General features: G+C 30.0%; 1 protein-coding gene, 1 non-coding gene and 5 pseudogenes across 8 annotated transcripts; 4 read left to right on the plus strand and 3 right to left on the minus strand.

Moving 5' to 3' along the window:
- Positions 1 to 2,873: 2,873 nt before the first annotated feature.
- AT2G04110 lies at positions 2,874 to 3,769 on the minus strand (annotated as a pseudogene). Of its 2 annotated transcripts, one of them has the most exons (2): positions 3,351 to 3,769; positions 2,874 to 3,139 (listed from the first exon to the last, which is right to left on the minus strand). The 2 variants fall into 2 exon arrangements; another variant differs by having other exon boundaries at positions 2,874 to 3,769.
- Positions 3,770 to 5,719: 1,950 nt separating this feature from the next.
- Positions 5,720 to 6,353, plus strand: AT2G04115 (Plant self-incompatibility protein S1 family). Its single transcript, NM_001202580.2, has one exon. It carries the CDS (start codon positions 5,731 to 5,733, stop codon positions 6,184 to 6,186), a length of 456 nt encoding a protein of 151 aa, NP_001189509.1. The 5' UTR covers positions 5,720 to 5,730; the 3' UTR covers positions 6,187 to 6,353.
- A 1,223-nt stretch (positions 6,354 to 7,576) lies between these two features.
- AT2G00380 lies at positions 7,577 to 8,076 on the plus strand. The gene is made up of 3 exons (NR_143608.1): positions 7,577 to 7,672; positions 7,893 to 7,971; positions 8,062 to 8,076. It is a non-coding gene; the product is annotated as an uncharacterized misc_RNA (transcript).
- A 399-nt stretch (positions 8,077 to 8,475) lies between these two features.
- Positions 8,476 to 9,229, plus strand: AT2G04120 (annotated as a pseudogene). Its single transcript has one exon.
- Positions 9,230 to 9,439: 210 nt separating this feature from the next.
- AT2G04130 lies at positions 9,440 to 11,258 on the minus strand (annotated as a pseudogene; the record flags this gene model as incomplete). Its single annotated transcript has 1 exon — positions 9,440 to 11,258.
- Positions 11,259 to 12,211: 953 nt separating this feature from the next.
- AT2G04135 lies at positions 12,212 to 13,220 on the minus strand (annotated as a pseudogene; the record flags this gene model as incomplete). The annotated part of the gene is made up of 3 exons: positions 12,212 to 12,336; positions 12,385 to 12,645; positions 12,749 to 13,220.
- Positions 13,221 to 19,228: 6,008 nt separating this feature from the next.
- Positions 19,229 to 19,510, plus strand: AT2G04140 (annotated as a pseudogene; the record flags this gene model as incomplete). The annotated part of the gene is made up of 1 exon: positions 19,229 to 19,510.
- Between the last annotated feature and the right edge of the window lie 263 nt (positions 19,511 to 19,773).

Here is a 19,773-nt window from a genome sequence, read left to right on the forward strand (position 1 = left end):
TAAAAATTTAGACATTTTTCAAAAGTTTCCAATATTTAGGCTATCATATAATAATCTAAACATACTTGACACTATTTCTGAAAAAAAAAAAAAAATGTTATTGTAAACTGAAAAAAATAATCTAAGCACTCAAATTTAATTTCCAAATAGAACTTGTATTGTGATGTTCTCCACCATAATAATAGTTATATTAAAATATCTTACTGACCTACACAATAAATATCATTTCAATGTTTCAACCATAATTGATAATTTGAAATACCCACCACTCATATATTTAAATGCTTTAATATAGATAAATTCACTAAAAATCATGTATAAATAATTTAATTTAATGGACCATAAATTCAATATTGGATTTTTCCACGGCTCTCTAAAAAGACTAAAATTCAAACAAAAATAACATTGAATCTTCCATTAAACATATTATTAAAGGCTAGGATGGTTTTGTACTTATCTGAATAATGGAACACATGATATTGGAGTTGTAAACCTTCAAAAAAAGTTAACCACACTACATGCAGAGATAAAAGTGTTTGGACGATGAAATGTATTATCAACCAAGACAAACGAGAAAAACTTTCTTTACAGTGTAGATGATATCTTTCTGACAAGAATGGGAAATTTGTTTTACATATTTGGGGGCGATTTAGTGACAAAGAATAGTTTGATTTTTTTTCTTTGATTTTTTGAAACAGAATGTCAAGATAGATTACATAGCACGAAAGTTCGTACCGAACCACATATTATCACTTATGTAAACAATCTTACTCAACATTGATTTGCTTGAGTCAATCTAATATACTTGTTGACGCAAAAAAAAAAGCTGAATAGTTTATAAAACGTATATAACATATATCCTCTATCACTAATTTATTTTATTAAACAGAAATAATCTAGAGTATTTATAATAAATGACTATAGATTTGAAAAGAATGTACAAACTAACCTTGAGTCACAGTATCTTGTCGAAAACATGTTGGAGAACACGTGTAATTACGTAAATGTCCTTTGTAACATGTTATTTTTCCGAAATACATACGATAACATAATATCCTCTTTTTATTTTGTTATTTTCTCTTATTACATAATATTTATAAAAAGCACATGGTATTTTTTGGAAAAAACATTCTATTCAGTTTAATATCTCTTTTTATCATGATATTTTGTAGTAATACACATTTTTTATTAAGATCACACGTGATTTCTTTAAAAATATATTCTTATTTTTTAGTAATACATGGTTTTTATTAAAATCACATATAATTTTTTTTTTAAAGATTCTGTTCATGTAAAAGAATTTCATAATAATGTTTTTTCTTAAAAATTCATAACGTTTTTTGAAATAGCATGTTTTTAAACTAAATATAACATGTGAAATTTTAATGTTACATACTATTTTGAAAAATTACACGGATGTGTTTCGTTTACTGTTCATCTTACAACAAATGAAGGGTAGCTTTGTTATTTCCTTTCTTCAGACAATGTGGATCCATGGTTATTTTGTAACAAAAAACTTTCTCTCTGCTAGTTTCTTAATTTGTATGTTTTATTTGGTTATCTACTAATATTACTCTATAATCTACTACTAATAAAAATAACTCTTTGAGACCTGTCAAAGTATCCACTTCAGCAAATAAGAGTTTCTCTTAAATCTTGCCACATCAGTCATCCAAAATTTTTGATGCATTAGTTTTTCACGCATTTGCGTTATTTCTCCTCCATAAATGTTTTCTTTCTCCACTTAAATTGTAAGTTGAAACGTCTCATCATTTCCTCTATAAAATCCAGAATGACTATGATTCAAATAATTGATTGCCTTATCTTCATTGGTGCTTCAGTTTCCAGATTGTGGCTAAAACTTCTGACTTTGTGAATATATCTAAAATTGTTTACCATTCTCTTTATTGAATCAAACACGTTGATATCTATAGAACCTTCTTATATTTTTCATTTTTCATTTTAATTTTAGTAAAGTTGACGTATGCAAGCAAAGATATATGTATAGTCATAGAATTGTAGTCATAGAACCGGTGATTGAGGAAGACTTAAAACAACCATACATTGAGATGCTTAAGTCAACTTCAACACAATAGCAAAACAAGAACAACGAATTTTACCTTCTGTTTAGTTCCCCATCAGTCTTAGTTATGATGGGTGTGATCCACCACTAAACATAAAATAAATTATTTTGTGCATGAATATGTAATTGATTTAGATTTGTTTATGTAAAAGCAGACACATTTGAACATATATACATTGCTTGTGTGAAGAAATACACTATACTTTTGATGTGACATATCGACAACAAGACAATAGACATCGATGGTATAATGGTATCGCAAGATAATAACCCAATTCTTATTTAAAAAGGGTTCATACAATTTTTAATATGTAATATACATTTTCAAATCAAAATAATGGACACATGTATATAGAAATAAGCCGCGCGGACTAACTCCTAATGTATTAAAAAAAAGAAAATAACTAAAAGGTAAAAAAAAATGTATTATATAATTTGAATAGAAATTTGAAAACAACTTATATTATGAAACAGAAGGAATATTAGTTTTTAAATGTAAAAGAATAAAAAAAAATCATGTCGTAAAAAAAGAGTTTATATAAAATAAATATATACATTAGAAAAAGAGCAAGAAAGAATCAGAAAGCAAATCAGAGAAAGACTTTTACAAATAAAAAAAACTTTTATTGGAGGAGTATTTTGTTGAAAAATGTCAACGTTATAGAAAGAAATAATTTGCTACCATTGATGATTTGCTTTAAAATTTAGGAGATTTTGGAGTATCACTTGTGATATTGTATATATTTGTTCTCCATACCAATCCACTAAGCTTAAAGAAATAATATGATTTTTTTTTTCTCAATGGTGGACTTTGTTCAATAAACCATTTGTTACAAGGCCAAGTACAGCCGAACACGGATAAATAAACTACGAACAAACGCATGCCCAAGAAGAGCCCAATAATGCATCGTTTATAGAAGAAGATTGGATCAAGAAAGATCACCAAAAGACACGTGTAAGGTGAGCAAAAGAAAGATTCCCATCGTCATCTTTCGCCATCGGAGATACGGTTTTTCAGTGAGAAACCACGTCGTAACGAAATCGTTGGTAGATCATCTGTTTTTCACCAGTAATAGCAAAACAACACCATGAAGATACACAAAAATAATTAGACTCAATAAGAGAATAAAATCCAATGCACGGCTTGTCACTTTTAATAGTAGCTTATGAACTTAGATGTAATGATTAACGTTAAATGTTTATTCTAGTACTAAAAAAAGAGTAAAAACTCTGCCATGCGACATACACGAGACTCCAAAAGATTCACCGTCTTCTGGCGCCGGTGTAGCTATGTCTCCCCGGCGTCGAATTTTGTCTTCTCTTTGTTGCTCCGCTCCTCTCCCGCAGAATCCAAACTGGTTTCGCCTCACGTATAAAGTCTTTCGTTTGTCCTCTTCGTTTCCTTCCGATGTGTCTTGTTGTTTGCAGATCTGGTGGTTTCTCTTCTCCTTTGAAGATCTGTAGGTCTCTTGTTTGACGTCCTCCACCTCTCTATGGAAAATCCAACAACTACTTCGTGTTAACGGCAAGAACACGGCAACGGAAAAGCCGTGTTGATAGCAAAATCAGATCTCGTCTGGGCACAAAAACCGACAATATAATTCGGACAGCGATTAAAGATAAGAAGTTGTCTCTCTGAAAGATATGTAAGAGAGAAGAAAGAGAGCTCCTGACATTTTAAGAAATAATATGATCGACATCTAATTTGTGAGTAAATAATTTATTTTATTAGTCTCTATTTGTATACATAAACTAGATTTTAACCCGCGGTACACCGCGGAGATAATTTATTTTTTAAAGTTAGTATATATAAAAATTTGCAAATTTTATCTATTTATAAAAAATATTTTATTTTATAGTTTACAACTGTTATTAAGTAACGTCCTGCCAAACCCGTCCAGCAAAACTCGTCCTGCAAAAAAAAAAAATTTATTTTATTAATGTGGATCTTATTTATGATATGTTTATGAATCATTGTCTAAATATTTAATCGATGCAGGATGGTGAACCCACACATTTTTCGCCAATTGGTTAATATATGTTCATTTTTAAAATTTCGAATCACAAAATATGACGGAAATTTTTTTGAGATTTTTTTAAACTCTATATATTGTATAATGATGTTAAATTATTTGATATATTAAACTTTTTATAAGTTTAAATGTATAAATAATAATATTTAAAAATAATAATATTTTTTGCCTTTTAGGTAATGACATAATAACTCTAAAAGCGAGGATTTAGAAGATTTAAATCGTTAATTAAATATTTTCATTCCTAAATAATTAATACGGTAGCATGACATTGTAAATAAGTTTAAATACAAGATTTATTTATTTAAACAAAAAATGTTTAGTAAGAATAATATTTATTTAAACAAAAAACTTTGTTTTAAAATATTGTTAACAAATACGTTTATGCTAATTTTAAGGGATGATGTGAAGTTTGTTTGGATTAAATTTGATTGATAATGCAATTAACAATTTAAATTAAGAATTTAAAGTAAAATTAATTATTTTGGAAAAAAGATTTAATGCTAATGGCAGTGGGTTGTAAATAAGTCCAACTCTAAGATTTATTTGTTAAAATGGCTGAAAAAATGTATATGTAGATAGTCAAACTTTTCAACAAATTTTCATCTAAGGATAGTTCACTGTGGATGAGATATAAACAATCACCTAATATTCTATGCTTTCGTTTTAAATCAGGAGATTAAACACACATTAAAAATCAAGTTTGATATATTCAGATTTCAGAGAGTGATTTATCACCAACTATTATTGTGATAAAGACACTTGCTTATCTATGTCCTAGCAACAATTTTGATGAGTATAATTTAACACTTTAACTTAAGATCAAAGACTATGTGATCAATCATATATCATGCATTAAAAATAATTAAGACAAAGAATATTGTTAATAATCCCATATCTATAAACTCTGTGTGACTGATCTAGGTAATCAAACTTTTTATATGTTAATGGGCTGATTGATCTAAGTAACCATTCATTTTCTATATATTACAGTTGATCTATGGACTATAAACCCTCTTGATGTGTTGATAAATAAATAAAACATGTTGATATTTTGCATTATGATATTGATTTTATATGTCTCTTTTTTGTGGTTTTACTTTTTTTTGTGTATGTCTATTGAAGTATTTATTTAATTATGGCCTTAGAACCTTCACTATATTTGAACACAAACGTGAACCAATTAAACCAAGTGGTATACCAAATTTTTGGAAATATTACTCAAATAAAAATGAGAATATTTGAGCTACTTGAAAAGAAATTTATTGATCGAAACACTATAATTGTTCGAATAAAAATTATTTTCCAATAAACCAAAAAATAAATAGGTAAAATTTGAAATTAATTATTAAATTTGTAGTAAATGAATAGGCAAGTAAATTTCATCTATAACCTTAGATTTTTGTTAATTTCAGGGCCGAGCTATAATTTAGAAAACTTAATTTCTTTGGTTCAATGTTATTGGTCAACCATACTTTTCGACAAGAAACTCTCTTTTGGTCAAAAGTTTAATTGCTTCACGTTTGTGTTTAAATTTAGCTAAGGCCACAAATAGATTATTTGATAATTATTATAATATTTTCTACACAAAATAATTATAAATATCTCAAACTCATGGCCTCATTACTCAAAACAGTTATCTTAGATCTAAGAAAAATGAATCACCTCATAATTTTTACGTTAGTTATTGCCATTCATTTTTCGTTCAATGAAGCTTGCAACACACCAAATGTTGTAGAAATTCATAACCAACTCGCTCCCGGTAAACTTCTCAAGCATCATTGTCGTGGTAGTATTAACGAGCAAGATAAAGGTGTCCAATATTTAAAAGTCAATCAAAATTTTACCATTGTGTTTTCGGATGTTTCCAACAGAAGAGAAAGGACAGTGTGGACATGTATGTTGAACCATGGGGATAAAATGGAGTTTCATTTTAATCTTCAAGTATACAGAGCAGCTGCAACTGAACGATGTAATCAGTATCGCTCATGGACTGCTAAGCCTGATGGAATTTGGTTTAGAAGAGATCGTAATAAACCGTCGGGACATGTACGTAACTGGATGAGATAAGCATAACTAATGTTTTTTATTTGTTTCGATTTTTATATACTAAACCTATGAGTTAATAATTTGCTGTTAGAATATACAGCAAAATGTTGAAAGAAGACATGAGTTCATTTGATATCTTTGTATGTTGTTTCAAAATTTTAAATAATAATACCATATCTTTATGAGTGAGTTTTGCAAAGTAGTCACTTTTCCAAACATAATTTGAAAAGTAATCACTTTACTATTTACAATTTGAAAAATAAGTAATTTTTCACTATTTGCTTCGCACATTAAAATTCGTACAACATATTTAATGTACATATATACAGAAATATACATATTTTTATTCATATATTCATATGGAAATGTACACTAAATAAGTTGTAAGAATAAAAATGTATAAATTTGTATATATAAACAGAGAAGCTGTATTTTGGACCCTACTTTTCATTATTTGAAGTTAAAAATGCTAAATAATTAAACAAAAAATTTGGGAACTTTATTTCATTGGCTTATTTGTTTGGAGTTTTAATAATAACACTTGTTACATATTCTTAAATTACTTATATAAAAAAACTTAAGGTAAAAGCTTATTATAGGTAACTTAGAGACATAATTTTCCTACTTTTTCTATAATTTGAAGTTAGAAATAAATCAAACTATATTTATGCTAAATAATTAAACAAAAACATATGGAATTTTATTTCAATGGCTCATCTGTTTGGAGTTTTAATAATAACAAATTGTTGGCAGTTCATTTATTATAATTAAAAATAAGAATATATGTTCCTAGTTCACCTATATTGAAACTCATGTGCAATGGATTCATAGAAATATTTAATAAAAATTAAGAAATTCTAACAATAATCTTAAACTATTGAAAGCAAATAACCATAATGAAAACAAATCTAATTTGTATAATTCAAAATCATGTATAAAATATATTATTATACATTCTAGGTATTAATTATTTTAACATACCTTTTAAAGGAAAATCCTGTAAAAAAACTTAACGGTGACAAAAATTTTATTTGCTCTTAAATTCTTTACATTATATACAAATCAAATTTAAATAAACAACTCAATAATATAATATATTAACTCTAAACTCTTCATTTTATCATGCATTATATAGATATATACTATCAATTTCTTTTTGTTGTCTTAGACCATGTCCATCAGTGTTTCTAATGGGTTTCTTATCTGAAATCTTAAGGAATAAAAGCCCAAAATTAAAGAAAAACTCAACAAAATTATTAGGATCGATCCTAATTTTAGGTTTTTTAGAAGTGTTTAGAAACTCAGACGTGGCCGCTTCTGAGGGTGAAAATTTAGGCAAAACAAAAAAAAATCATGCTCCGCGTGTTTCTCTTTCCATTTCTCCTATCTCTTTTCTTTGGTTACTCTGACGACGAAATCAGGCGATTTGAATCGATTTGATAAGAAACTATGGTGTATCGGTCATAAAATTGGGAGACAGTCTCTTTGCTCCAATCTCTTTCTCATGGTAAGTATCTCTCTGTATTCATGTGAGGATTATTTGATGTGATCGCATTACGGTTTCGAGTCATCTAATCAGCAATTTATGGTTAATAGATGTGGTTATATGCTTGAAATTTCACTCGATTACAAGTCTGTTTTGATCTAAGACTTGTTCTACTATGTGTTCAAGTTTGACTCTGAAATTTTGTTCCGGAATGAATCTTAAGTATACAATTTCGTTTTAGTTGCTACGGTTTGATGATGAGGATGTGGAAGAGAGCTATGTAAGGTCTGAGGGAAAGATATGACGATGTTGAATCACATGTATATTTCTCCTACATTTTATCATCAAACTCGCTACTCTTTTTCTTCGATTTCGTTAAGCTAAATTTTGTTCTGTGTTTAATGGACCAGATGAGGCTCCTATGTCTTCACTTAAAGATCACGTGCCTAAGGTAATGGAGAAAGGTGAGTTTGATGAGATTGTTGATAAAGAGATTTTGAATGATTTGGGTGGGGATGATGATTTGGTTCTGAGACGGTCACATGTTAAAGTGTTCTGAAACCCTCTTAATTAGTTTTATTTTTCTTGTTAGTTAATGTATTCTTGAAAGAATGAAAAGTTTTAGTGATGTCTCACTGTATTTGAGTTCTTTGATAATGTGATCAATGTAACATTGCTTTAAGATTTTCTATGTGGAAATGATGCCTTAAGCTCACCATTGTAGTGTACATTCCTTTGAAGCTTCCTTATAAGAATGTGTGATGGAATCGAGAACTCGAGACTGTCTTTCTCTGATTTTTTTTTGCTCTCACTTGTTCTTGTGCATGAGTTCCATATTACTTTTGGCGAAATATAACCATTGTAGTTCAATGTGTACCTAAGAGGACGACACTTTGAATTGATGTTTTATGATGTTTTGCTTGACGATAATAGTGTCACTTCAAATGCAGGACTTGGCACGAAATAGTAAAGTTAGTACACATATGTTTTCAAGCACAGTGTTGTACCCACACAGCATCATATCTTCTTCTTTGGGTTTAAGAAAGCCGTGTGGTAGTAGTGAAGGCAGTTGCAGCAGCAGCAACCATGAAGAGGAAGATGGAAGAAGCTTAATGAAAGAACGACTTCAACGGTGGAAGCACTTCTTGTCTATGACATCACCAAAAGACAGACTTTTGATAATGTCTTAAGGTGGCTACGTGAACTAAGAGACCATGCGGATTCCAACATTGTGATCATGATGGCTGGGAACAAAGCTGATCTAAACCACTTGAGATCAGTAGCTGAGGAAGATGGTCAGATTCTAGCTAAGACAGAAAGTCTCTCTTTCTTGGAAACATCTGCTCTTGAAGCCACCAATGTCGAGAAAGCATTTTAAACTGTTTTAGCAAAGATTCATGAGCAAAAAAGCTTTGGCTACTGAAGCTTTGATAATTTTTATTTGTAAGAATTATTAAGTTATTGTTAGAAAAGAAGAAGAAGAGGAAGATTTGTGTGTATTATTACAATGAATGAGAGGTCCTTTATATAGGAGTACAAGGTTAGGGTTTCACAAAGCATCTACAGGATAATTCCAGAATATTCTATTCTAGAAGGATCTAGAAGATGGGCCTTATAATGGGCATCCATCTAATATTCATAACACTCCCCCTGATGACCATTATAGTATCATAACTCGTAAAGTATTTGAAATGTTGCCTCATTAAAAACTTTACCAGGAAAACCCAATGGGAAAAACCATGGTTAAGGGAAAAAGAGTGCAACATACAATTACTCGCCCTTATGAGTATATTCGTCGAGATCTTTGAGACGGCGTAATCCGATACGATAGACTAACTTCTTGAAAGTAGCAATAGGTAGCGCCTTGGTGAATAAGTCAGCCAGATTATCATTCGAACGGATCTGTAGAACTCGTACATCGCCGCTCTTTTGTAGATCGTGTGTGTAGAAGAATTTTGGTAGGATGTGCTTTGTTCTATCGCCTTTGATGTATCCGTCTTTGAGTTGTGCGATGCATGCTGCATTGTCTTCATACATAATTGTTGGAGTCTTTTTCCCTGCATACATACCACAATCTTCTTGTATATGGTGAACTACGGATCTTAGCCATACACACTCGCGGCTAGCTTCATGAATTGCTAAAATCTCTGCATGATTGGAAGATGTGGCTGCAATAGTTTGCTTCATAGAGCGCCAAGAAATAGCTGTACCCCCGCATGTGAAGACATATCCTGTTTGCGATCTACCATTATGGGGATCAGATAAGTATCCTGCATCTGCAAAACCAATTAAATCTTCCTTGGATTGGTTAGGAAAAAACAGACCCATGTCTTTCGTACCTTGGAGGTAACGAAGTATATGTTTAATTCCATTCCAATGTCTTCGAGTTGGACATGAGCTAAACCTTGCTAATAAATTCACCGCAAATGATATATCGGGTCTTGTATGACTAGCAAGATACATCAGTGCTCCTATTGCACTTAAGTATGGTACTTCAGGACTAAGAACTTCTTCATTGCTTTCCCGAGGGCGGAATGGATCTTTATCCACATCAAGTGATCTTACAACCATTGGGCTACTCAAGGGGTGTGCTCCATCCATATAGAATCTTTTGAGAACATTTCTGTATATGTCTCTTGATGCACCAGAATTCCATTCTTTAGGTGTTCGATTTGTAGTCCCAAACAAAATTTTGTTTTTCCAAGATCTTTCATCTCGAATTCTTTCTTTAAATATTCTACTGTGAAGGAAATCTCTGCAGGAGTTCCCATAATATTTAAATCATCAACATAAACTGCATTATAACAAATCCTTTCTCAAATCTTTTTATAAAGATGCATGGACTAATAGGGTCATTTTTATAGCCTTCTTTTATCAAGTACTCACTAAGACGATTATACCACATACGCCCTGATTGTTTTAATCCATAAAGTGATCGATTTAATTTTATGCAGTATTGTTCTCGAGAATTTGTTTTTACTGCTTCAGGCATTTTAAATCCTTCTGGGACTTTCATATAAATGTCATTTTCCAGTGGACCGTATAAATAGGCTGTTACTACATCCATCAAACGTAAATCAAGCCCTTCTTTTACTGCCAGACTAATAAGGAATCTGAATGTAGTTGCATCCACCACAGGAGAGTATGTATCTTCATAGTCAATTCCTGGTCTTTGTGAGAATCCTTGTGCGACTAAACGTGCTTTATGCCTCACAATTTCACCATTTGCATTCTTCTTTCGTACAAAGACCCATTTATGTCCTACTGGTTTTACACCTTTGGGTATACGGACTACTGATCCAAACACTTCTCTCTTTGCCAGAGATTTTAATTCTGCATCTATTGCTTCATTCCATTTTGGCCAATCACTTCTTTGTGTACACTCTTCAATAGATGTTGGTTCATGATCCTCATCCATAACATCAACTGCTACATTGCATGCAAAAATATCATCGACGTCGATTTGCTTTCGGTTCCATTTTAATCCAGACATGACATAACTAATTGAGATCTCTTCATTGTCAGGTACCTGAATTTCTTTCTGTGTCATGTCTAAGGTCTCTTCTGGAGATTCTTCATTTGTAATTATTTCCTCTGTTTTATCTATGCCAATTTCTGCCCCTTTTCTTTTTCGAGGATTTTTATCTTTGGAACCAATAGGTCTACCACGCTTTAAACGTGCCTTAGACTCATTTGCAGTTTGATTTTATCCTTCTGGGATATTTATTCTTATTGGAGCATTCGCAGCCGGTATATGTGATTTGATCACACTTTTTGGTGAAGGCCGTATAATTAACTTGCCTTGTGAACAAGCAACACATGAGAAATCATTAGGACGAATCTGCTGGTTCTTTAATGAATGTCCACATGAATTAGTGATTATCTTTCGCATCATTATTGTACCAGGATGGCCTAACCGGTCATGCCAAACTTTAATGTTTTCTGTAGACTTCTGGTTTACTGTAGCATTTACTTCAATTGTATTAATTGTAGTATAATATAAACCAGTGGAGAAAGCAGGTAGTTTTTCGAGAATATTTTTAGAGCTTTGGATATTACTTGTGATTTGAAGGTATTCGATATTACCTTCGCTCATAGTCTCAATATGATATCCATTTCTGCGGATGTCTTTAAAACTTAATAAGTTCCTTTGAGATTTAGGAGAGTATAAAGCATCCACAATTTCTAATTGTGTTCCCATAGGCATTGAAATATTTGCTCTTCCAGAGCCTTCAATTATCTTTGCACTACCTGTTACGGTAGTTACACTTGCTTCTTTCATTGTCAAAGAAGAGAAATATCTCTTATTTTTTAAAATAGTATGACTAGTTGCACTGTCTGCCAAGCAAATATCACCACCATTCATTGTTTCTTCAAATAAATAAAATAAATTAATATCATAAATAAGATAATGAATCCAATAATTAAAATAAATCAACTTTAATAATAATTCGTAAAATAAAATAACTGAAAGCCAAATAAATAAAAATCAAATAATTGAAAGCAAAAAAAAAATAAATAAAGAAATAAAACATAGTTCTTCAAATAGTTGTAGTTTGATCACTTTGTCTCTTTTTCAGGAAGAAAATCGTCAATGTCCAAGTGAGTGAAATCATCAAAGTCAAAATCATCAACTCCGTCTTCATACACCAAATTTGTTTCAACATCCTTCCCCTTGCCTTTGACTGATTGTTGATAGAGCTCAACAAGATGCTTTGGTGTACGTCACGTACGAGACCAGTGATCTTTCGCTCCACAACGGTAACAGATATTCGCATATGGTGTTTTCACTTGTTTGTTACCATCTTTGTTTTCCCACTTCTTGTGAGAGTTTGAGTTTTTAAAGTGAACTCCACTGCCTCGTCCTCCAGTGTATCCACGCCCACGACCACGACCGCGACCACGATCACGACCATAACCACGGCCACGGCCACGGTTGTAACCACTTTCTTGACCATAGGATGTCACATTCGCTTCAGGGAATGGAGCAGAACCTGATGGGCGTAGTCCATGATTTTTCAAAAGCAACTCATTATTTTTTTTCAGCTACAAGGAGACAAGAAATAAGTTGGGAATACTTCACGAATCCCTTTTCACGGTATTGTGTTTGCAGGACAATGTTATTAGCATGAAAAGTAGAGAATGTTTTCTCCAACTTATATGCATCCGTGATTTTCTCTCCACATAACTCCAATTTGGATGTTATTTTGAACAAGGCTGAGTTGTACTCACTTACAGACTTATAGTCCTGGAGTCTCAGATGAGTCCAATCATATCGGGCCTTAGGTAAGATCACTGTCTTTTGATGATCATACCTATCCTTTAGATCGTTCCAAAGGATATGTGGATCTTTCACACTGAGGTACTCATTCTTGAGATCCTCATGGAAATGGTGTCGCAGAAAAATCATAGCTTTTGATTTTTCTCTGCTTGGAGTTTGATTACCATCTTTAATAGTATCAAGGAGATCCTTTGAATCTAGATGAATTTCAGCATCTAGTGCCCATGCCAAGCAGTTATCTCCTGTGATATCAAGAGCTCCAAATTCAAGGCTCATGAGTTTTGACATGATTCACTGAAATATTAAGAAATTTAATTAAATTTCATAAATGATACAATTAATATATATATATATATATATATATATATATATATTTTTACAATAATTGTATATAAAAATAAATGAATAACGATGTCATATTTATATTATCAATAAATAACAGATTGTGATTTCAATTTATCAAACCAAATCAAACAATTGTACCAACTAAACCAGTCAATAAAATAATATAAAAAAATATGAAGCAATAAATTTATCAAATGAGCATAAGTCATCATCGATCGTGTAACTTGATCAGATTATTAAATTAATTTTCATATAATATTAGACATGTGATGGCAAATGAAATGAACCGTATATTCATGTTTGACTTTTCTTTAAGATAGCATATTTAATAAAAATGAAAAATATTTACTTATCATAACAACAAGATAAACGAGATGACGACCATGATATATAACGATTAAACATGTGGTGTACAATTTATCAAAATCAGGACGTGATGAAAATAATAATAAATAATATACGATTTATCAAAAACTGATTTGAACGGCAAACGTATGGGTGTATTAAATTATTGACGAAGCACACGGCGGCATAGAAATAATAAAGAAGAAACTCAAGCCATCATCAACCGATTAACGTATGAATCGGATTCAAGCCATCATGGTTTTAAATCGAAAAATGATATGAGATTGATATTATGAATCATGAGTCGATAATAAATATGGTTTTTTATCAGAAATTTTTTTTTAGTATCTATTAGCTTAGGCAGCTCGTGCTGATAACGTGTTAGAAAAGAAGAAGAAGAGGAAGATTTGTGTGTATTATTCCAATGAATGAGAGGTCCTTTATAAAGGAGTATAAGGTTAGGGTTTCACAAAGCATCTACAGGATAATTCTAGAATATTCTATTCTAGAAGGATCTAGAAGATGGGCCTTATAATGGGCATCCATCTAATATTCATAACAGTTATATCAAATTATAATTATATCAAAAATATTTTTAAAATTTTTAAGAAACTCATTTAAAGATTCTACCATTGGACATTAAAAACTCTAAGGATTCATCAACAATCCTAAACTAAAAAATTATCAAAAGTTAGTATTATAAAATGTTAAGGATTCATTTAAAGAAACTAACCAATGGACATGCTCTTAAGTTCTTAAAGAGAATATTTTATTTATTTTAATTTATCTTCCATTTACATAAAGTATTGTTGATCATTTGAAAATAGGGTGACATCTTTCAGTATATTTAGCAGACATTCTGAGATGTTTAGTCAAATTAGAGGGTTTTCTATTGAAAGTCATCTTAAATAAGAGGAAAAATCAATATTTCATTTTGTTAACTTATAACATTTTCCAAATAGGATAAAATGGTCATTAAAAGGTATAAATGAAAATAGCAAAGAGGACGAGGCATAATTGATAAGGGATAGTGTTGAAATGACATTCTTCGCAATTATTCTGTAAACAATACGGTGCTATTTTTTGGCGACACATGTCATCTTTTACTTTCATATTTTGACAGTTATGGCAACATTTATTTCACGTAATATTTTACATAAATGGACATATATGTTTTGAACCATTTGGGTTAATATATTTTGAACATTCTTAAGTTTTTTTTCTTCTAAATGTTACACAAAATATAGCTATAATTGTTGCCATCACATTACAAATAAATAATTTATACGCTCATGATCTTTATATATACAATTTTTATAAAATGACATTTGTGTTTGTTATTATTAGTTCATTTGATTGACACATATCGATATCACAAAAATAAATAAAACAAATTTAAAAATAATCTTAAAATTACTTATATAATAAACTCTGGTTTCAAGATGTAACAACTTATAATATTTATATAACATACATATTATGGACCTACTTTTTCATTATTTGAAGTTAAAATTCTAAATAATTGAAGATAAAATTTGGGAATTTTATTTCATTTAAGTTTCTTTTTTTTTAATAGTAAAATATACCGTTTTCACAAAAACAAAATAGTGCATTAAAATCTTTTAATTAAGGTCTTTTTAAACACATCATAATTTGTAAACATCAAAATTAATATTTTAAATTATTTTTGAACGATATATTAACAATTATAGATAAAATTTAATATAAATGTTATTATATATTCAAAACTAAAACCGAATATATAATCCACGCGATGCGTGGATAACTTTCTAATAAATAATAAATCTAAGACCGCAAAAAAAGACCACTAGAATGATAACCGATCTGTGGTTGGTTTGATAAGATTTTGGTTTTAGTTGGAATATCAAATTTTGTCCAAGAAAGAAAAAAGAATGTTTTGTTATGAATAAAGATGGATGCCCATTATAAGGCCCATCATCTAAGCCCATCATCTAGATGTTTCTAGGGTTTTACCCTTTCCTTGTACTCCTATATAAAGAACCCTTTATCTCAATGGAATAACACACTCATTTCCTCTACCTCTTTCTCTGTTTATAACACGTTATCAGCACGCTCTAAAAGGTAGATATAGAGATTCTTACTTTTTTTTTAAGAACCATGTTTACTTATCGACTCATGGTTCATAGTACTTATTTTCTATTATTGAAACAAAACAATATGAGCCGATCGATGATTATAGTATAGATCGGTAAAAGCATGTTTTCAATGATTCAATAAAGAAGAGAATCATGCTTATCATTTGTTTCTATAATTACTATCGTATGATTCAATGATTCTACAAAGAAAATCGTTAAAGAAGAGAATCATGCTTGTTAATTGTTAATTTTTGTGATTTACTATTACAATATTGAATATATAAATTACCAATTTTATAATTATATAACTAATTTTGTAACTATTCATAGCCCGGTGGTGGGTGATGCAAACATGTATTAATGTTTTAGCATTCCAGTTTTGAATAGTTGCATCTATTTTCAATATCATTTTATAAATATTATATTGTCTAAAATCCATTTATGATTGATATGATATCCCTTATTTAACTCCTTTGATTAAAACGTTATACATATCTTATCAACTTTAGATATTGACTTTTCCATATTAAATATTTGATTTCCATATATTTGATTGTGTTATTATTATTTTTACTAAAAACGTTGCAATATAATTTTTCTTTTTATAAGATTCCATATATCTAAATCTTTGTGTTATTATTATCTAAATCTTTTTATAAGATTTGCATATATTTGATTGTGTTATTATTATTTTTACTAAAAACGTTGCAAGATAATTTTTCTTTTTATAAGATTCTTTTCTCTAAATCTTTGTGGTATCTAAAAAAAAAAAAAAAAAAAAAAATTGTTCATGGTTTTGCCCTAATTTTGCACGAAATTATTTTACCCAAATCTTGCACGAATTCATATTACCCTAAATAAAAGTTTTGTCAAGATATATGTAAAATCCAGATTTTGCACAAAATAGTTTTATTCTGATTGGTTTTACAATATTGCATTAAAATTGTATTAGTATATAATACTTGATTATTTTATGAAATAAATTGATTGATAAATAACTTAATTTAAAGGTATAATCACTTATAGAAATTTTCATGAATGACTAGTTTAATGTATCTTAAGAAGATATCATATTTTTGATGGTCAAAGTTTTTTCAAGAGCTTAAATTATCACCAGAAGTTGAGAAAATAAATATAAAAAAAAAATAAAAAAAAATTCTAACGATGAAATAATCTAGTATATCAAGTAGTATAAAATCTTATTAAAAGACTCTAGAAGAGCATATACATTGTTTTCTATGGGAATACAAAATTAAAATCATCGATGCGGTATAGTTCTCCAAATCTCAAAGTTAATATGATGAGATATAAATACATTATGATTCTAGAGTGGAATTTAATACGAGATGGATGAACTTGAAGTTTCATCATCTCGAGAAGGAGAAGTAATGAATGGATAATAAGTGACATATCCAGAAGATTATGTTCAATCTTTGACTACTAAAGATCTAAAAGTTGTATAAAGCAATTCTTATATGAATGTGTTATTAGATAAAATAAATTATAATTAGTTATTACTAAAACTTCAAGACTTGAAGTCTCTTTTTGAATATAACTCACATTGTTAAGAGAATATTTCTGATGCGCAGATGGTAAAACAGAAGATTAAACTTTTACGCAAGTATCGTTGTCCTGTAGACACAATATTTGAAAGAAATTTAAGAACTATTATGAACTTAAATCGAGTGTTTTTCAAAGGCTAAAAAAAATATATGAGTTATTGATGATAAGTAATACTCATATTCTGAAGTGAATATAAGATCTTACATAGCTAGTCAAATTAAATTTAATATCGTTTATATTAGAATCTAAAATTTTAATTATTATCTCGTTATTGTTTTATTAACATATGATTGATTATTAAAATACATGGAAGTAATTTTGATTATAAGATCTCATTAAGGGAGTAACTGATAAGCAATGAAAAGTAAATTAGAAGTTTTGAAAGAACTAGAAGTTTCAAAAGAATTAAAAGTTTCAAGAGTATATTTGGCTTAACCGGATTGGTCATCCTGGTTTAATGATGATGTGAAAGTATTGAGAATGCTCCAGAATATAATGAGTGTCCTGTAAGGACCAATTTCAAACTGCTATCGAGTCTTAAGATCGCATGAAGCGTAATAGACCTTGGTTCCAAATATAAATATTCTCGTAAAAGTGAAGGAGCACAAAATTAAAAATGACCAAATTGAGGAAATAAATATTTTGATGATCTCTTGAAGAGAGTGAATGATCTCTAAAAGAGACATAAACATGACAAATGAAACATTCAAGTACTTGACAATGAAGAGATCTAGCTAGCTATGTCATGTCAAAATATAATGGAATCAAAAGCAAATCGACGTCGTAATATATTTGCATGCTATGAGCAGTTGATATTATAGACAAAAAGGAGGATCATGAAAGAAAGTCTATTGAAAAGTGTACACAAAGTAATGATTAGCCAAAAAATGGAAAAGAAGAAATGGACATATAATTATAATTTCTAATAGAGATATTTGGACTAGTAGTCTATGCACATGATGTGTAAAACCAGTGGAAAATAAATGAGTCTTTATGTGAAAGAATAGTGAAATTCATGAGATTTTCACAAAGATAAGAAATGTATTATGAAGAGATATATTCTCTTGTGGTGGATGTAATATTTTTTAAGTATCTAAAGTCTGGCAATAAGAGACGGAACACTGGATATGACATTTATATGAAATTCTTGAAAGATATAATTTCTGAAGGATTAATTATATGAGAATTATGTTCTCTAGAACTCTACTCGATCGAATAAAAAAAAAAAAAAAAAAAAAATATGTAACATGACATATAATCATATAAATGTATATTTATGTTGAGTTTGTCAAAATCTATTGATCAAACTAATATTTGTTTTGAAAATCATTAAAACTCCTACAGAGTTATCATAAGTAATTCGATGACAATAATCTATGATAAAATATCACTAGATAATGATATTTATAAGTCTATATGAAAACCATATAATTTTGATCATTAAGATTATGGTTATTAATTCCAACGAGATATTGTATTTGATTGAAAATCATCTCCTGAAGAAGATGTTTCCGAGGGGGAGATTGAATGATATGCGTGGATGTACCCTTTTTCCTTATGATAGTTTTTATCCCACATGATTTTTCTATGACAAGGTTTTTAACGAGACATTAAAGAACACGCAAATAATACACTTGATGAATATTAGGAAATTCTATCAATCATCCAATGAATATTATACACTAATGATATTTAGAGAAATAAATAAGATGGTCAAGATGAATCATCTAAAAGATTCATGAGCAGCAGAAGAATGGCGTTGTACTTTATCCAGAAATTTGTTCAAGAGAAGAATTGGCAGACTTATTCTCAAATACTGTTTAATCATGTAGAGATTTTACCAATTCATGAAGCTAGCCGCGAGTGTGTATGGCTAAGATCCATAGTTCACCATATACAAGAAGACTGTGGTATGTATGCAGAAAAAAGACTCCAACAATTATGTACGAAGACAATGCAGCATGCATCGCACAACTCAAAGACGGATACATCAAAGGCGATAGAACAAAGCACATCCTACCAAAATTCTTCTTCACACACGATCTACAAAAGAGCGGCGATGTACGAGTTCTACAGATCCGTTCGAATGATAATCTGTCTGACTTATTCACCAAGGCGCTACCTACTGCTACTTTTAAGAAGTTAGTCTATCGTATCGGATTACGCCGTCTCAAAGATCTCGACGAATATACTCATAAGGGGGAGTAATTGTATGTTGCACTCTTTTTCCCTTAACCATGGTTTTTCCCATTGGGTTTTCCTGGTAAGGTTTTTAATGAGGCAGCATTTCAAATACTTTACGAATTATGATACTATAATGGTCATCAGGGGGAGTGTTATGAATAAAGATGGATGCCCATTATAAGGCCCATCATCTAAGCCCATCATCTAAATGTTTCTAGGGTTTTACCCTTTCCTTGTACTCTTATATAAAGAACCCTTTATCTCAATGGAATATCACACTCATTTCC

This window comes from Arabidopsis thaliana, chromosome 2 (assembly GCF_000001735.4).
Source record: "Arabidopsis thaliana chromosome 2, partial sequence".
NCBI lineage: Eukaryota > Viridiplantae > Streptophyta > Magnoliopsida > Brassicales > Brassicaceae > Arabidopsis > Arabidopsis thaliana.